Genomic DNA, 16,939 nt, shown 5'->3' on the forward strand with positions numbered 1-16,939 from the left:
GTAATCAAACTGCAGCAGTGTGCTTCTAAATGTGTTTCCAAAGGCTGTCCACATGAAGCACCCTGTAGTGTTATTTCTGTGACCTTAATGTTTTAAAATAACGATGGATTTTGTTTGTTCATTTTTGCCATTTCTGCATGAATGCCATACCTGTACAGTGCAAACCTGTGTGAGGATCCATTGCTCCTGATCCAATCTAAATAAATCTGCATGCTGTTTGGATTAATAGACTTCTCTTCTCCTAGACAGGCAGCACAAATAGTGGAGCCGAGCAGTAAAGCAGTAAAGAAAAAGCACTTAACAACAGTTCAGTGTGAAATCAATGCAAAGTTTATTAGTGGCTTCTGAATAGTGAAATGTGTAAAGGTGTTCTCTTTTAATAGCATGATCTACACTTCACACTGTCTTATAGAATGCAATCGATACACAATATATAAAGATTTAAACATTCTACTTTAATGGCAGTGCTGATTTATATGTACAGCTCGGACAAAAGTTTAGCATCACCTAGAATTTTAGGATTGAGACAATTAAAAGAAAACATAATTTAGATACTTTATTTATCATGAAGTATCAATTAAACTACACCAGAGGTTCCCAAACTGTGGTACGCGTACCCCCAGGGGTACGCGAGACGTGTTTAGGGGGTACGCGTGACAAATTGTGTAATGGCGTACATTTTTTTTTAGTTTTTTGCATTTTCATAAGACTTGTCATACTCACACAAAACTTTAAAACGCATTGGAAATTCCTTTCAGTTTCTGCCGTGAAATGGAGAAACAAACAGAGAGCCGTGCAAGACAATCTCGCAGCAGCGGGACACTTGGGATCAACGCTGCGGTGTGCTCGTTTTGCAAACCTCCAAGAGGTTACAATGAGAACAAGGATACACAGGGACAGTGACGTACAGAACTCTCACCACCAATAATTGCACAACATGAATTAAATGTATTATATTTATGATGTATGTTTTTAGTTTTTTATTAATTACATTTTTTTGGTGGTTATGATGAGCTATTTTCGATTTTTATGTAAATTGTTGTTTCAGAGCTTTCGATTTTTATGTACTGTATGAAATTGTTGTTTTCTGTTACTGTACTTTACAAAATGCTTGTTTTTTTTCTGTCACAAAGTAGTAACTGTACAGTACCACACTCTGTACCTTCTTTCCTTTGTTGTCTTCCACAACGAAATCCCTGTGGTCACGGACACATTCTTCTGGGGTTTTTGTGTTTAGGCATTTGTTTTACATTTCGCCACAATTTGCAATTCTGTTTTAAATCCTACGTATCTTAACTGTAATATAGCTTTAAATCCCGCGAACAAGCCTCCAGTCGAGAAAGTATTCAGAACTAATCAATACGAGTTAGGGAAAGGTAGTTTGTTTTTTATGTATTAGGTTTTTGAGTCATGTGAATTGAGTATGTTTCCAGTGTTTTTCTGGTGTTCATTATACACAGATTTTTTTTTTTTTTTTTTTTTGTATCAGGGGTGTTTTATCGGTTAAACCCTAAAATCAGAAGCCGTAATTATATTATTATAGTCATTTATATTGTAAGTATATTATTGTGTATGTGTATAAATCTGTGTATTATGAAAGCATATATTAAAAACAACATGAAAATATAAATCTGTATGCTAGGGGTACGCAGACAGGTGATAGGTCTGGAAGGGGGTACGCGGCAATCAAAAGTTTGGGAACCTCTGATCTACACAATGAGATCGCAAGTCTCCTGGAAGCCATCATTGTACAGTATTCCATGTTAGATTTCAATTTCTCAGCTTTTTAAAGCATACAGACACAAAGCAGTGTGTCATTTAATATGTTAATGTAACATTATTCAGCAGCTTTCATTCAACTATGAAGCAAAATTATTTCATCTTATCGGGTGATGCAAAACTTTTGTTCATAGCCGTAGTTAAAACGTAAAAGTTTAGGATTCTCAACTCAAATGCATTAAAACAAAACATATGGCCATAGTTTAGATATTTTATTTAACATCATGTAATCAAAGAAACTACAAAACTATATAACAAAACTCTAGTAGAAGCCAAAATACTAGCACTGCATTTCATGTTAGATTCCAAAATGTCACGTTTTTCATTAAGTATATGGATAACTACAAAGCGGTGTGTGATTCAATATGTTAACATTATTCAGCAGGTTTCATTCGACTTTATGAAGCAAAATTAGTTCATTCTATAGAGTGAGGCAAAACCTCTGGTCATATCTGTAGTCTATTTCTAACAGACTTAGCTGTGATTTTTAATATGAAATGTGACAGTGTCAAAATTGCAACACAATGCAAAGAGATTCGAAGTAATACATTCATAGAAAAAAAAAACATCAATAAAACAGAGTTCTGCGTATAAGGTTTCTTATCTTGTTATTTGACCTAAAACAAAATCTCTGAGTCGTGGGTCTGGTTTGTTCTCAGCTGCGTCTCCAGTGGGTTCAAAGCCCAGCTCAGGACACTGGAAATGCAGCTGAACTCACACACTGAGAACAAGCAGGCAGCAGAGAAGACTGAGCCCACACTCCAGGGCTTACATCATGATACACTAGCAAAGGAATTCCATTTCTCATTTCATGAAGACTGAGCCCACACTCCAGGGCTTACATCATGAGACACTAGCAAAGGAATTCCATTTCTCATTTCATGAAGACTGAGCCCACACTCCAGGGCTTACATCATGAGACACTAGCAAAGGAATTCCATTTCTCATTTCATGAAGACTGAGCCCACACTCCAGGGCTTACATCATGAGACACTAGCAAAGGAATTCCATTTCTCATTTCATGAAGACTGAGCCCACACTCCAGGGCTTACATCATGATACACTAGCAAAGGAATTCCATTTCTCATTTCATGAAGACTGAGCCCACACTCCAGAGCTTACATCATGATACACTAGCAAAGGAATTCCATTTCTCATTTCATGAAGACTGAGCCCACACTCCAGGGCTTACATCATGATACACTAGCAAAGGAATTCCATTTCTCATTTCATGAAGACTGAGCCCACACTCCAGGGCTTACATCATGATACACTAGCAAAGGAATTCCATTTCTCATTTCATGAAGACTGAGCCCACACCCCAGGGCTTACATCATGATACACTAGCAAAGGAATTCCATTTCTCATTTCATGAAGACTGAGCCCACACTCCAGGGCTTACATCATGATACACTAGCAAAGGAATTCCATTTCTCATTTCATGAAGACTGAGCCCACACTCCAGGGCTTACATCATGATACACTAGCAAAGGAATTCCATTTCTCATTTCATGAAGACTGAGCCCACACTCCAGGGCTTACATCATGATACACTAGCAAAGGAATTCCATTTCTCATTTCATGAAGACTGAGCCCACACTCCAGAGCTTACATCATGAGACACTAGCAAAGGAATTCCATTTCTCATTTCATGAAGACTGAGACCACACTCCAGGGCTTACATCATGAGACACTAGCAAAGGAATTCAATTTCTCATTTCATGAAGACTGAGCCCACACTCCAGGGCTTACATCATGAGACACTAGCAAAGGAATTCCATTTCTCATTTCATGAAGACTGAGCCCACACTCCAGGGCTTACATCATGAGACACTAGCAAAGGAATTCCATTTCTCATTTCATGAAGACTGAGCCCACACTCCAGGGCTTACATCATGAGACACTAGCAAAGGAATTCCATTTCTCATTTCATGAAGACTGAGCCCACACTCCAGGGCTTACATCATGATACACTAGCAAAGGAATTCCATTTCTCATTTCATGAAGACTGAGCCCACACTCCAGGGCTTACATCATGAGACACTAGCAAAGGAATTCCATTTCTCATTTCATGAAGACTGAGCCCACACTCCAGGGCTTACATCATGAGACACTAGCAAAGGAATTCCATTTCTCATTTCATGAAGACTGAGCCCACACTCCAGGGCTTACATCATGAGACACTAGCAAAGGAATTCCATTTCTCATTTCATGAAGACTGAGCCCACACTCCAGGGCTTACATCATGAGACACTAGCAAAGGAATTCCATTTCTCATTTCATGAAGACTGAGCCCACACTCCAGGGCTTACATCATGAGACACTAGCAAAGGAATTCCATTTCTCATTTCATGAAGACTGAGCCCACACTCCAGGGCTTACATCATGAGACACTAGCAAAGGAATTCCATGACACAGAGGGAATTCCATTTCTCATTTCATGAAGACTGAGCCCACACTCCAGAGCTTACATCATGAGACACTAGCAAAGGAATTCCATTTCTCATTTCATGAAGACTGAGCCCACACTCCAGAGCTTACATCATGATACACTAGCAAAGGAATTCCATTTCTCATTTCATGAAGACTGAGCCCACACTCCAGAGCTTACATCATGAGACACTAGCAAAGGAATTCCATTTCTCATTTCATGAAGACTGAGCCCACACTCCAGGGCTTACATCATGATACACTAGCAAAGGAATTCCATTTCTCATTTCATGAAGACTGAGCCCACACTCCAGGGCTTACATCATGAGACACTAGCAAAGGAATTCCATTTCTCATTTCATGAAGACTGAGCCCACACTCCAGGGCTTACATCATGAGACACTAGCAAAGGAATTCCATTTCTCATTTCATGAAGACTGAGCCCACACTCCAGGGCTTACATCATGATACACTAGCAAAGGAATTCCATTTCTCATTTCATGAAGACTGAGCCCACACTCCAGGGCTTACATCATGAGACACTAGCAAAGGAATTCCATTTCTCATTTCATGAAGACTGAGCCCACACTCCAGGGCTTACATCATGAGACACTAGCAAAGGAATTCCATTTCTCATTTCATGAAGACTGAGCCCACACTCCAGGGCTTACATCATGAGACACTAGCAAAGGAATTCCATGACACAGAGGGAATTCCATTTCTCATTTCATGAAGACTGAGCCCACACTCCAGAGCTTACATCATGAGACACTAGCAAAGGAATTCCATTTCTCATTTCATGAAGACTGAGCCCACACTCCAGAGCTTACATCATGATACACTAGCAAAGGAATTCCATTTCTCATTTCATGAAGACTGAGCCCACACTCCAGAGCTTACATCATGAGACACTAGCAAAGGAATTCCATTTCTCATTTCATGAAGACTGAGCCCACACTCCAGGGCTTACATCATGAGACACTAGCAAAGGAATCCCACTTCTCATTTCATGAAGACTGAGCCCACACTCCAGAGCTTACATCATGATACACTAGCAAAGGAATTCCAGGACACAGAGGGAATTCCATTTCTCATTTCATGAAGACTGAGCCCACACTCCAGGGCTTACATCACGAGACACTAGCAAAGGAATTCCATTTCTCATTTCATGAAGACTGAGCCCACACTCCAGGGCTTACATCATGATACACTAGCAAAGGAATTCCAGGACACAGAGGGAATTCCATTTCTCATTTCATGAAGCCAGTATGATCAAACCTGCAGCAGCATCTCCCCCTTTGACAAGCTTGTATTGTTCAATGTCTCCCTTGGGTTTGTTCAGTTCCACTGCAGATCTGTATCTCAGGAATCATTGACAGTTTAAACAATTGCAAACCTTTTACACACAGAGGTAATGGAAACATAATAATGTGCCCTTTATACACACAGATACTGGAAAACATACAGGAACTCAAACTCAATGTCAATCCAATCCTTTCTAAATAACTAAGCCTGCCTTTGGATGTACTGCATTGTCACTCTAATGATATAATACTGATACAAAATACAAGCAAACAAGACATATTTTGCCCAAAAGGAATAAACAGCTAATGGTGATTCCACAAAAGCACCAGCTCTGTTACTGTCAACCAGTCTGAGGCAACTTCATCCTGCAGATTGTTTAGATCAATTATTCATAAACTGTATAAGCTATGAATGTAGTAATAATGGTAATGTTGCAGCATGTATGTTTTTGCAGATTAGTAATGCATGCAAAATTTGTTTGCAAACCTTTCATGTTTTACAGTATATTTATACAGTTCTAATATTGTGGGTCTGTCATAATAATTGCACACACAGCAATCTACCCATTAAACGATAGGAATTGTATTTCAATCCCATTGCACTGAAACAGGACTCCAGTATACAACAAGCTTGGAGTTTCTCAGTATTTAAACACTAAGCAGAGCAGATTCATTCATTCAAATCCATTCAAAACCAAAACAGCATTTGCTCCAGTGCAAAGTTTGCACCACTTGAAATAAAACAAAGCAGGGATGGAAATAAGACTCCTATTGCATAGCAGTTTTGCCCATTCCAGGTTTCACTGGCAGCTTGATTAGCCACAGTGTACAGGTAACAAACTGATCAAACTGCTATGCAACTGAAGTCTTATTTCCATCCCTGAAACAAATAATTGTAACTCTGTCCTAAATCCTCACAGCATGATGAGTGAGTTTCATTTCCAATTCAGGGGCAGGAGTGGAGCTGAATCCCAGGGCTCTCCAGTTCATTCTGAAAGAATGGGTCTGTCTCCTTTAGTTTGACACGCTCCCCTTCTCAGTGTCTCTGGATTCAGGCTGGCTCTCACTCCTGGGGACTCCCTTCATTTACTGTAGGGTGAGAGAGACACAAGGAATCAGACAGCTCTCCACACACACAAACAAGCAGGGTGGAGAGGTGAGGGACTGGGAGGGGGGGAGGCTGGCTCCGGCGTGAATTCTCTGGTGTTTCTTTAGGCTGCCTAAGCGACCGAAGCTCTCTCCGCATTCAGTACAGTGATACGGCTTCTCTCCAGTGTGAATTCGCTGGTGTTTGTTTAGTGTTCCTTTGTCAGTGAAGCTTTTCCCACATTCAAAACAGTGATACGGTTTCTCTCCAGTGTGAATTCGTTGGTGTCTTTTTAGGTTTCCTAACTGACTGAAGCTCTCCATACATTCATGACAGTGATTCGGCTTCTCTCCAGTGTGAATTCGCTGGTGTACTTTTAGACTTCCTAACTGACTGAAGCTCTCCCCACATTCAGTACAGTGATACGGCTTCTCTCCAGTGTGAATTCGCTGGTGTCTTTGTAGGGTTCCTGACCGACTGAAACTCTCCCCACATTCAGCACAGTGATAAGGCTTCTCTCCAGTGTGAATTCGGTGGTGTGTTTTTAGGCTTCCTAACTGAGTGAAGCTCTCCCCACATTCACTACAGTGATACGGCTTCTCTCCAGTGTGAATTTGCTGGTGTGCTTTTAGGCTTCCTAACTGAATGAAGCTCTTCCTACATTCAGTATACTGATGTGATATCCTTGGCTGGTATATGTTTTCTGAATCCTTAAACAAGTCAACAGACTCCTCTTCAATGTGGACAGATTGCAGTTCAGTCTCTTCTTTAATGCGGACAGGCTTCAGTTCAGTCTCTTCTTTCATGTGGACAGGCTCCAGTTCAGTCTCTTCTTGTTTAATGTGGACAGGCTCCAGTTCAGTCTCTTCTTCTTTCATGTGGACAGGCTCTAGTTCAGTCTCTTCTTCTTTAATGTGGACAGGCTCCAGTTCAGTCTTTTCCTTTTTAATGTGGACAGGCTCCATTTCGGTCTCTTCTTTAATGTGGACAGACTCCAGTTCGGTCTCTTCTTTAATGTTGACAGGATCCAGTTCGGTCTCTTCTTTAATGTGGACAGGCTCCAGTTCAGTCTCTTCTTTAATGTGGACAGGCTCCAGTTCAGGCATCTCCTGTTTAATGCAGATAGGGACTAATTCCAGAACCTCCTCCTGTTTAATGTAAACACAGTCCATCGTTGTTTCTTGGCTTTCACCAGGATAAGGCAGTCCTGAAAACAGAAAATGAAATGAAGTATTACGATCTGTTCTCTATCGGTGTGTTTACACTTACAACTCTAACCTGAACGGGCTTAGGTTCGATCACGATTCAAAAAATTCTTATCATTTGATCCCCCGTTTACACTTGAGCACAGGACACTTTCCCCAGGTTCGCCACTCCTGGCGCAAAAATTCAAGCAGCTCGGCTTTGTTTGATGGCTTCTGACCATCCATCTTCCTCTTGATCACATTCCAGAGGTTTTCAATGGGGTTCAGGCCTGGAGATTGGGCTGGCCAGGTCAACCTTGTACTTGGCTTGATTCATGCCAAAGCTGCCCGATTCCAGCCTTGCTGAAGCACCCCCAGATCATCACCGATCCTCCACCACATTTCACAGTGGGTGCGAGACACTGTGGCTTGTAGGCCTCTCCAGGTCTCCATCTAACCATTAGACGACCAGGTGTTGGGCAAAGCTGAAAATTGGACTCATCTGGGGGTGCTTCAGCAAGGCTGGAATCGTGCAGATTTGTCTTTGTGAAGGACGCATGAATCAAGCCAAGTACAAGGTTGTCCTGGAAGAAAACTTGCTTCCTTCTGCTCTGACAATGTTCCCCAACTCTGAGGATTGGTTTTTCCAGCAGGACAATGCTCCATGCCACACAGCCAGGTCAATCAAGGTGTGGATGGAGGACCACCAGATCAAGACCCTGTCATGGCCAGCCCAATCTCCAGACCTGAACCCCATTGAAAACCTCTGGAATGTGATCAAGAGGAAGATGGATGGTCAGAAGCCATCAAACAAAGCCGAGCTGCTTGAATTTTTGCGCCAGGAGTGGCATAAAGTCACCCAACATCAATGTGAAAGACTGGTGGAGAGCATGCCAAGACGCATGAAAGCTGTGCTTGAAAATCAGGGTTATTCCACCAAATATTTATTTCTGAACTCTTCCTAAGTTAAAACATTAGTATTGTGTTGTTTAAAAATGAATATGAACTTATTTTCTTTGCATTATTCGAGGTCTGACAACACTGCATCTTTTTTGTTATTTTGACCAGTTGTCATTTTCTGCAAATAAATGCTCTAAATGACAATATTTTTATTTGGAATTTGGGAGAAATGTTGTCAGTAGTTTATAGAATAAAACAAAAATGTTCATTTTACCCAAACACATACCTATAAATAGTAAAACCAGAGAAACTGATAATTTTGCAGTGGTCTCTTAATTTTTTCCAGAACTGTGTATATATATATATATATATATATATATATATATATATATATATATATATATATACACACACACAGACGTGCTCAAATTTGTTGGTACCCCTCCACAAAAAACGAAGAATGTACAATTTTCTCTGAAATAACTTGAAACTGACAAAAGTAATTGGCATCCACCATTGTTTATTCCATATTTAATAGAAATCAGACTTTGCTTTTGATTTTTTATTCAACATAATATTGTAAATAAGAAAACAAATGAAAATGGCATGGACAAAAATGATGGGACCGCTAACCTAATATTTTGTTGCACAACCTTTAGAGGCAATCACTGCAATCAAACGTTTTCTGTAGCTCTCAGTGAGACTTCTGCACCTGTTAACAGGTAGTTTGGCCCACTCTTCCTGAGCAAACCGCTCCAGCTGTCTCAGGTTTGATGGGTGCCTTCTCCAGACTGCAAGTTTCAGCTCTTTCCATAGATGTTCGATAGGATTCAGATCAGGACTCATAGAAGGCCACTTCAGAATAGTCCAATGTTTTGTTCTTATCCATTCTTGGGTGCTTTTAGCTGTGTGTTTGGGTCATTATCCTGTTGGAGGACCCATGACCTGCGACTGAGACAGAGCTTTCTGACACTGGGCAGTAAGTTTCGCTCCAGAATGCCTTGATAGCCTTGAGATTTCATTGTGCCCTGCACAGATTCAAGGCACCCTGTGCCAGGCGCAGCAAAGCAGCCCCAAAACATAACCGAGCCTCCTCCATGTTTCACTGTAGGTATGGTGTTCTTTTCTTTGAAAGCTTCATTTTTTCGTCTGTGAACATAGAGCTGATGTGACTTGCCAAAAAGCTCCAGTTTTGACTCATCTGTCCAAAGAACATTCTCCCAGAAGGATTGTGGCTTGTCAATATGCATTTTAGCAAATTCCAGTCTGGCTTTTTTATGTTTTTCTTTCAAAAGTGGAGTCCTCCTGGGTCTTCTTCCATGGAGCCCACTTTCGCTCAAAAAGCAACGGATGGTGCGATCAGAAACTGACATACCTTCACCTTGGAGTTCAGCTTGTATCTCTTTGGCAGTTATCCTTGGTTCTTTTTCTACCATTCACACTATCCTTCTGTTCAATCTGGGGTCGATTTTCCTCTTGCAGCCACGCCCAGGGAGGTTGGCTACAGTTCCATGGACCTTAAACTTCTTAATAATATTTGCAACTGTTGTCACAGGAACATCAAGCTGCTTGGAGATGGTCTTGTAGCCTTTACCTTTACCATGCTTGTCTATTATTTTCTTTCTGATCTCCTCAGACAACTCTCTCCTTTGCTTTCTCTGGTCCATGTTCAGTGTGGTGCACAATGATACCAAACAGCACAGTGACTACTTTTCTCCATTTAAATAGGCTGAATGACTGATTACAAGATTGGAGACATGTGTGGTACTAATTAAAGAAACAAATTAGTTTGAAATATCAATATAATCCAATTATTTATTATCTTTTCTAAGGGGTACCAACAAATGTGTCCAGGCCATTTTAGAATATCTTTGTAGAATAAGCAATAATTCATCTTTTTTCACAGCTTCTTTGCTTTATTCTATGATATACCAAAGGCATGCAAGTATACATGATAAAATAGCTTTTAATTTCATCACTTTTCAGGAGGAATGAAGCATTATTTCAATGAGCTGTAAGGGTACCAACAAATTTGAGCACGTCTGTGTATATATATATATATATATATATATATATATATATATATATATATATATATATATATATATAGGTACACAGTACCAGTCAAAAGTTTGAGTACACTTGCTGGAAACTAGGTTTTTTTTCATAACTGACAATGTTTTACGTCGTATACGTTTCTGTAAATACTTGAAAATGAAAACACATGTTACAATATACAAAACAAAACATAAGGAGTATCAAAGCAATGTTCAAGAAAATTGAAAATTGTCTCTAAATCTTGGATTCCTAAAAATAGCCACCCTTTGCCTTAATAAAAGCTTCACAAACACGAGGCATTCGGTTAACAAGTTTCAGCAGGAAATCACCCGACATGTCTTCCCAGCTCTTCTGCAGCAATTCCCAGAGATGTAGGGCACTTGTGGGTAGCTTTGCTTTGACTCTTCTGTCCAGTTCGTCCCATACAAGTTCTATGGGATTGAGGTCTGGAGACTGGGCAGGCCAGGTCATTAGATTGAGTTGTACTTCACTTTCCTTCTTCGCCAGATAGTTCTTGCACAACTTTGAAGTGTGTTTCGGGTCATTATCTTGCTGAAGAATGAAGGATTGCCCAAATAGCCGTAATCCCGATGGAATGGCATGCCTCTGAAGTATGCTAGGATAGCCATGCTGGTTGAGCTTGCCATGGACTTGGTAAAGATCACCAACTCTGTCACCAGCAAAGCAACCCCAGACCACGACACTGCCTCCTCCATGCTTGACAGAACCACACATGCAGAACTCATGCGCTCACCCTCTCTGTGTCTTACAAATACTCAGCGGTTGGACCCAAATATTTCAAATTTTGACTCATCGGTCCATAAGGCCGCATTCCACTCCTCAAAACGTCCCGTTTCTGTGTTTTTTGACCCAGGCAAGTCTCTTCCTCTTATTCTGCGCTATTAACAATGGTTTCTTTGCAGCAATTCTTCCAGTTAGGCCAGCTAACTGTACATCTGTACTTCTAGTAGCATTTAGCTGAGCTTGTATTTCAGGGGCAGTTAATCGCCGGTTTCGCAGACTTGTGACTCGAATGAACTTGTTCTCTGATTCTGAGGTCACCCTTGCCCTGCCTGACCTTGTTCGGTCCTCATGAGTGCCAGTTTCTTCAAATCGTTTGATGGTCTTGGCCACAGCAGTTACAGACACTTGCAAAGTTCTTGCGATTTGTCTTAAAGATTGACCTTCATTTCTTAAAGTAATTAGTCTTTTTTTCTTTGCTTAACTTTTTTGCCATTTTCTGCTCCCTTACATTCAGGAATGACAAACTTGTGTCTATGCTACCTATATTTATAGTAATCATGGACCCTCACCTGTTAACAATAATTGGTGACAAAAGGTTAATTAGGTAACATGCTAGTTAACTCAGAGAACCTCTAACAAAGACACTTTTATACTTAGGCCAGTGTTCTAACACCGTGTTAAACACATTTCAGACTTTTAACTGATTTGGGCTTCAGACTGAAATCCTCTTGCTTTGGGTGACCATTTCATTCAAATTGACAAGATTTACATTTTCATTTAAAATTAAAAATTTTGAATGCAGTTCACTTATGATTATCAGCTTATATAAGTACATGTATTATGTAATGAAATATTAAGTGTTTATAGACACGTTTATACAGTTAAAAGCATAGATAATCATTAAAAACCTGGTTTCAAGCAGGTGTACTCAAACTTTTGACTGGTACTATAAATATATATATATATATATATATATTGGGAAATATTTTTAAGAAAAATAAAAAACTGAAATATCTTGCTAGCTAGCATAAGTATTCAACCCCCACACATTAATATTTGGTAGAGCCACCTTTCGCTGCAATAACAGCTTTAAGTCTTTTGGGGTAAGTATGTACCAGCTTTGCACACAGTGTCGGAGTGATTTTGGCCCATTCTTCTTGGCAGATTTGCTCCAGGTTGTTCAGGTTGGTTGCACGACGCTTGTGGACCGCAATTTTCAAATAGTGCCACAGATTGAGATCAGGACTTTGACTGGGCCACTGTAGGACATTCACCTTTTTGTTCTTGAGCCACTCCAATGTTGCTTTGGCCTTGTGCTTGGGATCATTGTCCTGCTGAAAGGTGAATTTCCTCCCAAGCTTCAGTTTTTGAGCGGACTGAAGCAGGTTCTCTTGCAGTATTTCCCTGTATTTTGCTCCATCCATTCTCAGTCCCTGCTGATGAGAAGCATCCTCATAGCATGATGCTGCCACCACCATACTTCACTGTAGGGATGGTGTGTCTTGAGGCATGGGCAGTGTTAGGTTTGCGCCACACATAGCGCTTTGAGTTTTGGCCAAAAAGCTCTATCTTGGTCTCATCTGACCACAAAACCTTTTCCCACATTGCAGCTGGGTCACTCTCATGCTTTCTGGCAAACTCCAGACGTGCTTTCAGATGGTACTTTTTGAGTAACGGCTTCTTTCTTGCCACCCTCCCATACAGGCCAGTGTTATGCAGAGCTCTTGATATGGTTGACTGGTGCACCATTACTCCACTCCCAGCCACTGAACTCTGTAGCTCCTTCAAAGTGATTGTTGGCCTCTCTGTGGCTTCTCTCACAAGTCTCCTTCTTGTTTGAGCGCTGAGTTTTGAGGGACGGCCTTTTCTTGGCAGTGCCTGGGTGGTGTGATGCAGCTTCCACTTCCTGATTATTGATCCAACTGTGCTCACTGGGATATCCAAACACTTGGATATTATTTTGTACCCTTTCCCTAATCTATGCATTTGTATTACTTTATCTCTAACTTCTGTAGAATGCTCTTTGGTCTTCATTTTCCTTCAGATTCACAGCCTGACCAATGATCCTTCAACAGTGGGGTTTTTATCCAGAAAATGTGACAGCAACTTTAATGGTTCACAGGTGGAGGCCAATGGTAAGGTAATTGTGTCCTCGTTACTGCAATTTATTTCATCGGTGTAAACTGGGAGCTTCCACAGCACAAGGTTTGAATACTTATGCAAGCAAGATATTTCAGTTTTTTATTTTTCTTTAAAATATTTCCCAACATAAAACCAATGTCACCTTAAAATAATTGATTTGGAGTTTCAGTGTTTTAAAATAAAATACCAAACAGAACGAAATTTCAATGTAGCATTTGTAATTCAGTAATAGGAGAGAATTGGTCAGGGGTCTGCGGAAATGCAGAATTAGGCATTGTGAACGGAATTGGCATTTTGGGAATGGAATTCTGCTTTGCAACTGCAACTTTATATAAAATAAAAACTGCACAAACAGTCTTTACCGCTGTTATTGTGCTATAAAAAATAATGGATTGCTTTGAAAACTACACTACCCAGAAGCCCAGCGATGACGCTTGTATAAAACGTTTTTGCATGTTTATTTGGATCATTTTGTGGACGTTACGCTGATGGGCTGTCCGTCTCTGTTGTGAGTCGAGTTGTATAAAAAAGCAACTGCTGTTTTGTGAGAGTTCTATTCTGTGGAATTATTTTGGTGTATATTCAGAAAAATGAAAAGTACCTGAAAAAAAAAAAAACCTTCAACAACCCCCCCCCCCCCCCCCATTAAGAAAACTTAACTGAATTTATGTATTCATTTACTTAGTTATCGCAAATCCGTTGCTCCGTCACCCGTTCAAACTTATTATTTCTAATTTATCATTTACTAATAATACTATTTACTAAGAGTGACTTATTTTTTGTTTTTTTCTCGTGTTGCTGTAACATGGCTCTCTCTACTGTAGTAAGAACAGAAAATGGTTAAAATTGAACAATAAGTGGCCCAATCAACGCTTATTTATTTGATCAACTGTACCGAACGCTTTTTTTGTTTTTCTGGAATTGTTGTTTGGGTGATTTGACACTTTATTTTTATTTGAAGTATAAACTGTTCCTCTAAAGTAACCGTGTATGTTTCATACAGATGGGAAAAGATGATCAACCATCACCAGTAGACCTGCTGTTGTGTTTAGAAGTAGCACTGTAGTTTTAAAAAGATTAATGTTTTATTAAAATGGCCTGGAGATACTGTAATTGTATAACTAAAAAAATAAAACGATTGAATTTATTGCAAACATAGAAGGTTGTGTTATTTTTTTTTGGTTGACTCTCACTATAACGCCACCCTCGCTTATTGTCCAGTTTTGCCCATGGCCCTTACCAGGCGGTATAAAGAGGGTTGACTGTATTTTAGGCTATACAAAAACAAAACAATGTATTCCAATATGCATCAAAATGACGCCTCCGGCATTTCTAGGTAGTAAGTGCTTATATAATTGTTATTTTAGGACATCTAATACATATATTTAGGAAAAGTCAAGAATGAACATGTGCATGGGATTCACAAACACAGAGTTATTTACATATTACCTCAAAACGTCAAATTGAAGCACATGGTGGTTCTAGTGTTAAAAACCACTCTGCGTCCGAGTGCGATTCAAATCTCCTGTACAATTCAAATCTCCTGTACAATTCAAATCTCCTGTACGATTCAAATCTCCTGTGCGATTCAAATCTCCTGTACAATTCAAATCTCCTGTGCGATTCAAATCTCCTGTGCGATTCAAATCTCCTGTGCGATTCAAATCTCCTGTGCGATTCAAATCTCCTGTGCGATTCAAATCTCCTGTACAATTCAAATCTCCTGTGCGATTCAAATCTCCTGTGCGATTCAAATCTCCTGTGCGATTCAAATCTCCTGTACGATTCAAATCTCCTGTGCGATTCAAATCTCCTGTACAATTCAAATCTCCTGTGCAATTCAAATCTCCTGTACGATTCAAATCTCCTATACAAGTCAAATCTCCTGCAGTACTACAGACAGGACGCCGATAGTCATCTCTGATTAACCCAACATGAATATAAATCCGATCCGAACTCAGTCTGTTTCAAAGAGCGCCGGAGAGTCTGCGAGCAGCTTTAATAATAATGAATGCGCTGCTGTGTCTGCTCGTCTCGCATCAAACTCCCGGTCCTCTATATAATATGAACACATTACACACCCCCGAACCACACACAGGGTTTCCAGCGGCTGCAGTGAATTCAATTCCAATAACTCACCGCTCTCTTTCTCTTTCTCTTTCTTTCTCTATCTTCTATTCCTTCTGTTTTCTCGTCTTTTTCAGCAAGCAGCTCAAACAATAGAACTTCCGGTTTCGCGGATGTAAAGATCCCCCCCATCTGGGAAACCAGTGTTTACAGTTGTTCAGTACCGGTTTGTTTAACCAATTCCTAACTGTACACTCAGTAATAGGACTGAAAAGCTAAATTAATATCTTACTTGGGGCTCACACCAGGGACCAATTCCAGTAAAAGACGCATAAACCGCAGTGAACAAAAAAAAAAAAAAAAAAAACTTGCATTCATAACAAAACAAAACAAACAAACATATTTGGCACATTTAAATCTACACACTTTCTGTGATGCTAGAACAAGGCATATATATAGGGAGTGTTGATAGTTATACTGAAAACGGAAAGTAGTATTATACTACCCCTACAAAACCATTGGATTTTGGAACAAGTGTGAAAAGTACAATGATATATATATATATATATATATATATATATATATATATATATATATATATATATAGGTAGGTAGGTAGGTTTTTAGGTAGGGCTGTGTATTTTTACATGCATTAAAATCGCTGCTTTCATATGTATAATTAAGAGGCCAATTGGCATGGTAGGCTTGTGTTTTTTTCTTTGCTTCTCTTACTGTCATTCAGGTGCTGATGTTATGGATTTCTGCAGTGTTGTCCTGTCTCTCTAACCCAGCCTTGCAATCTGCTTTCATGCTGCCTGTGCTTGATTAGTCTGCGTACCTGTCACCTCGGCAACCGCTGATGCTGTCCTGCTATTGGTTCAACTTCAGGAAGCCTATACGCACCCGTGGCATTTAAAAATGGGGAAGGAAACTAGGAGAGAGAAGGGGAACACACTGTGAAAGCATTGGGCAGAGCTGAGAGCTGAGAGCTGAGAGCTGAGAGCTGAGAGCTGAGAGCTGAGAGCTGAGAGCTGAGAGCTGAGAGCTGAGAGCTGAGAGCTGAGAGCTGAGAGCTGAGAGCTGAGAGCTGAGAGCGAGCATCGTAGTTGTTTTTGTCGGTTTTCTTATTGATCTTTTTCGTGCTGAAAGCAAGCTTTTCTAAGCCGGCATCCAGCTGAGTAGCGTCCTGTGAGCTGCAGCACCGCATCTGAGTTTTCGCTGTTTGGTTCCCAGTAGTGGTAAGC

At 40.2% G+C, this 16,939-nt stretch overlaps 1 protein-coding gene across 1 annotated transcript; it reads right to left on the reverse strand.

The window, feature by feature from the left end:
• Nucleotides 1-307: 307 nt before the first annotated feature.
• On the reverse strand, nt 308-15,890 carry LOC131709271 (zinc finger protein 583-like). Its single transcript, XM_059011660.1, has 2 exons — nt 15,768-15,890; nt 308-7,807 (listed from the first exon to the last, which is right to left on the reverse strand). Exon 2 carries the CDS (start codon nt 7,770-7,772, stop codon nt 6,600-6,602), a length of 1,173 nt encoding a protein of 390 aa, XP_058867643.1. The 5' UTR covers nt 7,773-7,807; nt 15,768-15,890; the 3' UTR covers nt 308-6,599.
• Nucleotides 15,891-16,939: the final 1,049 nt, after the last annotated feature.

The sequence above is a fragment of the Acipenser ruthenus genome, chromosome 42 (assembly GCF_902713425.1).
Source record: "Acipenser ruthenus chromosome 42, fAciRut3.2 maternal haplotype, whole genome shotgun sequence".
Taxonomy (NCBI): domain Eukaryota; kingdom Metazoa; phylum Chordata; class Actinopteri; order Acipenseriformes; family Acipenseridae; genus Acipenser; species Acipenser ruthenus.

Coding starts and splice junctions, on each gene's coding strand:
- LOC131709271 (XM_059011660.1), bottom strand. CDS start 7,772: ATGGACTGTGTTTACATTAAACAGGAGGAGGTTCTGGAATTAGTCCCT.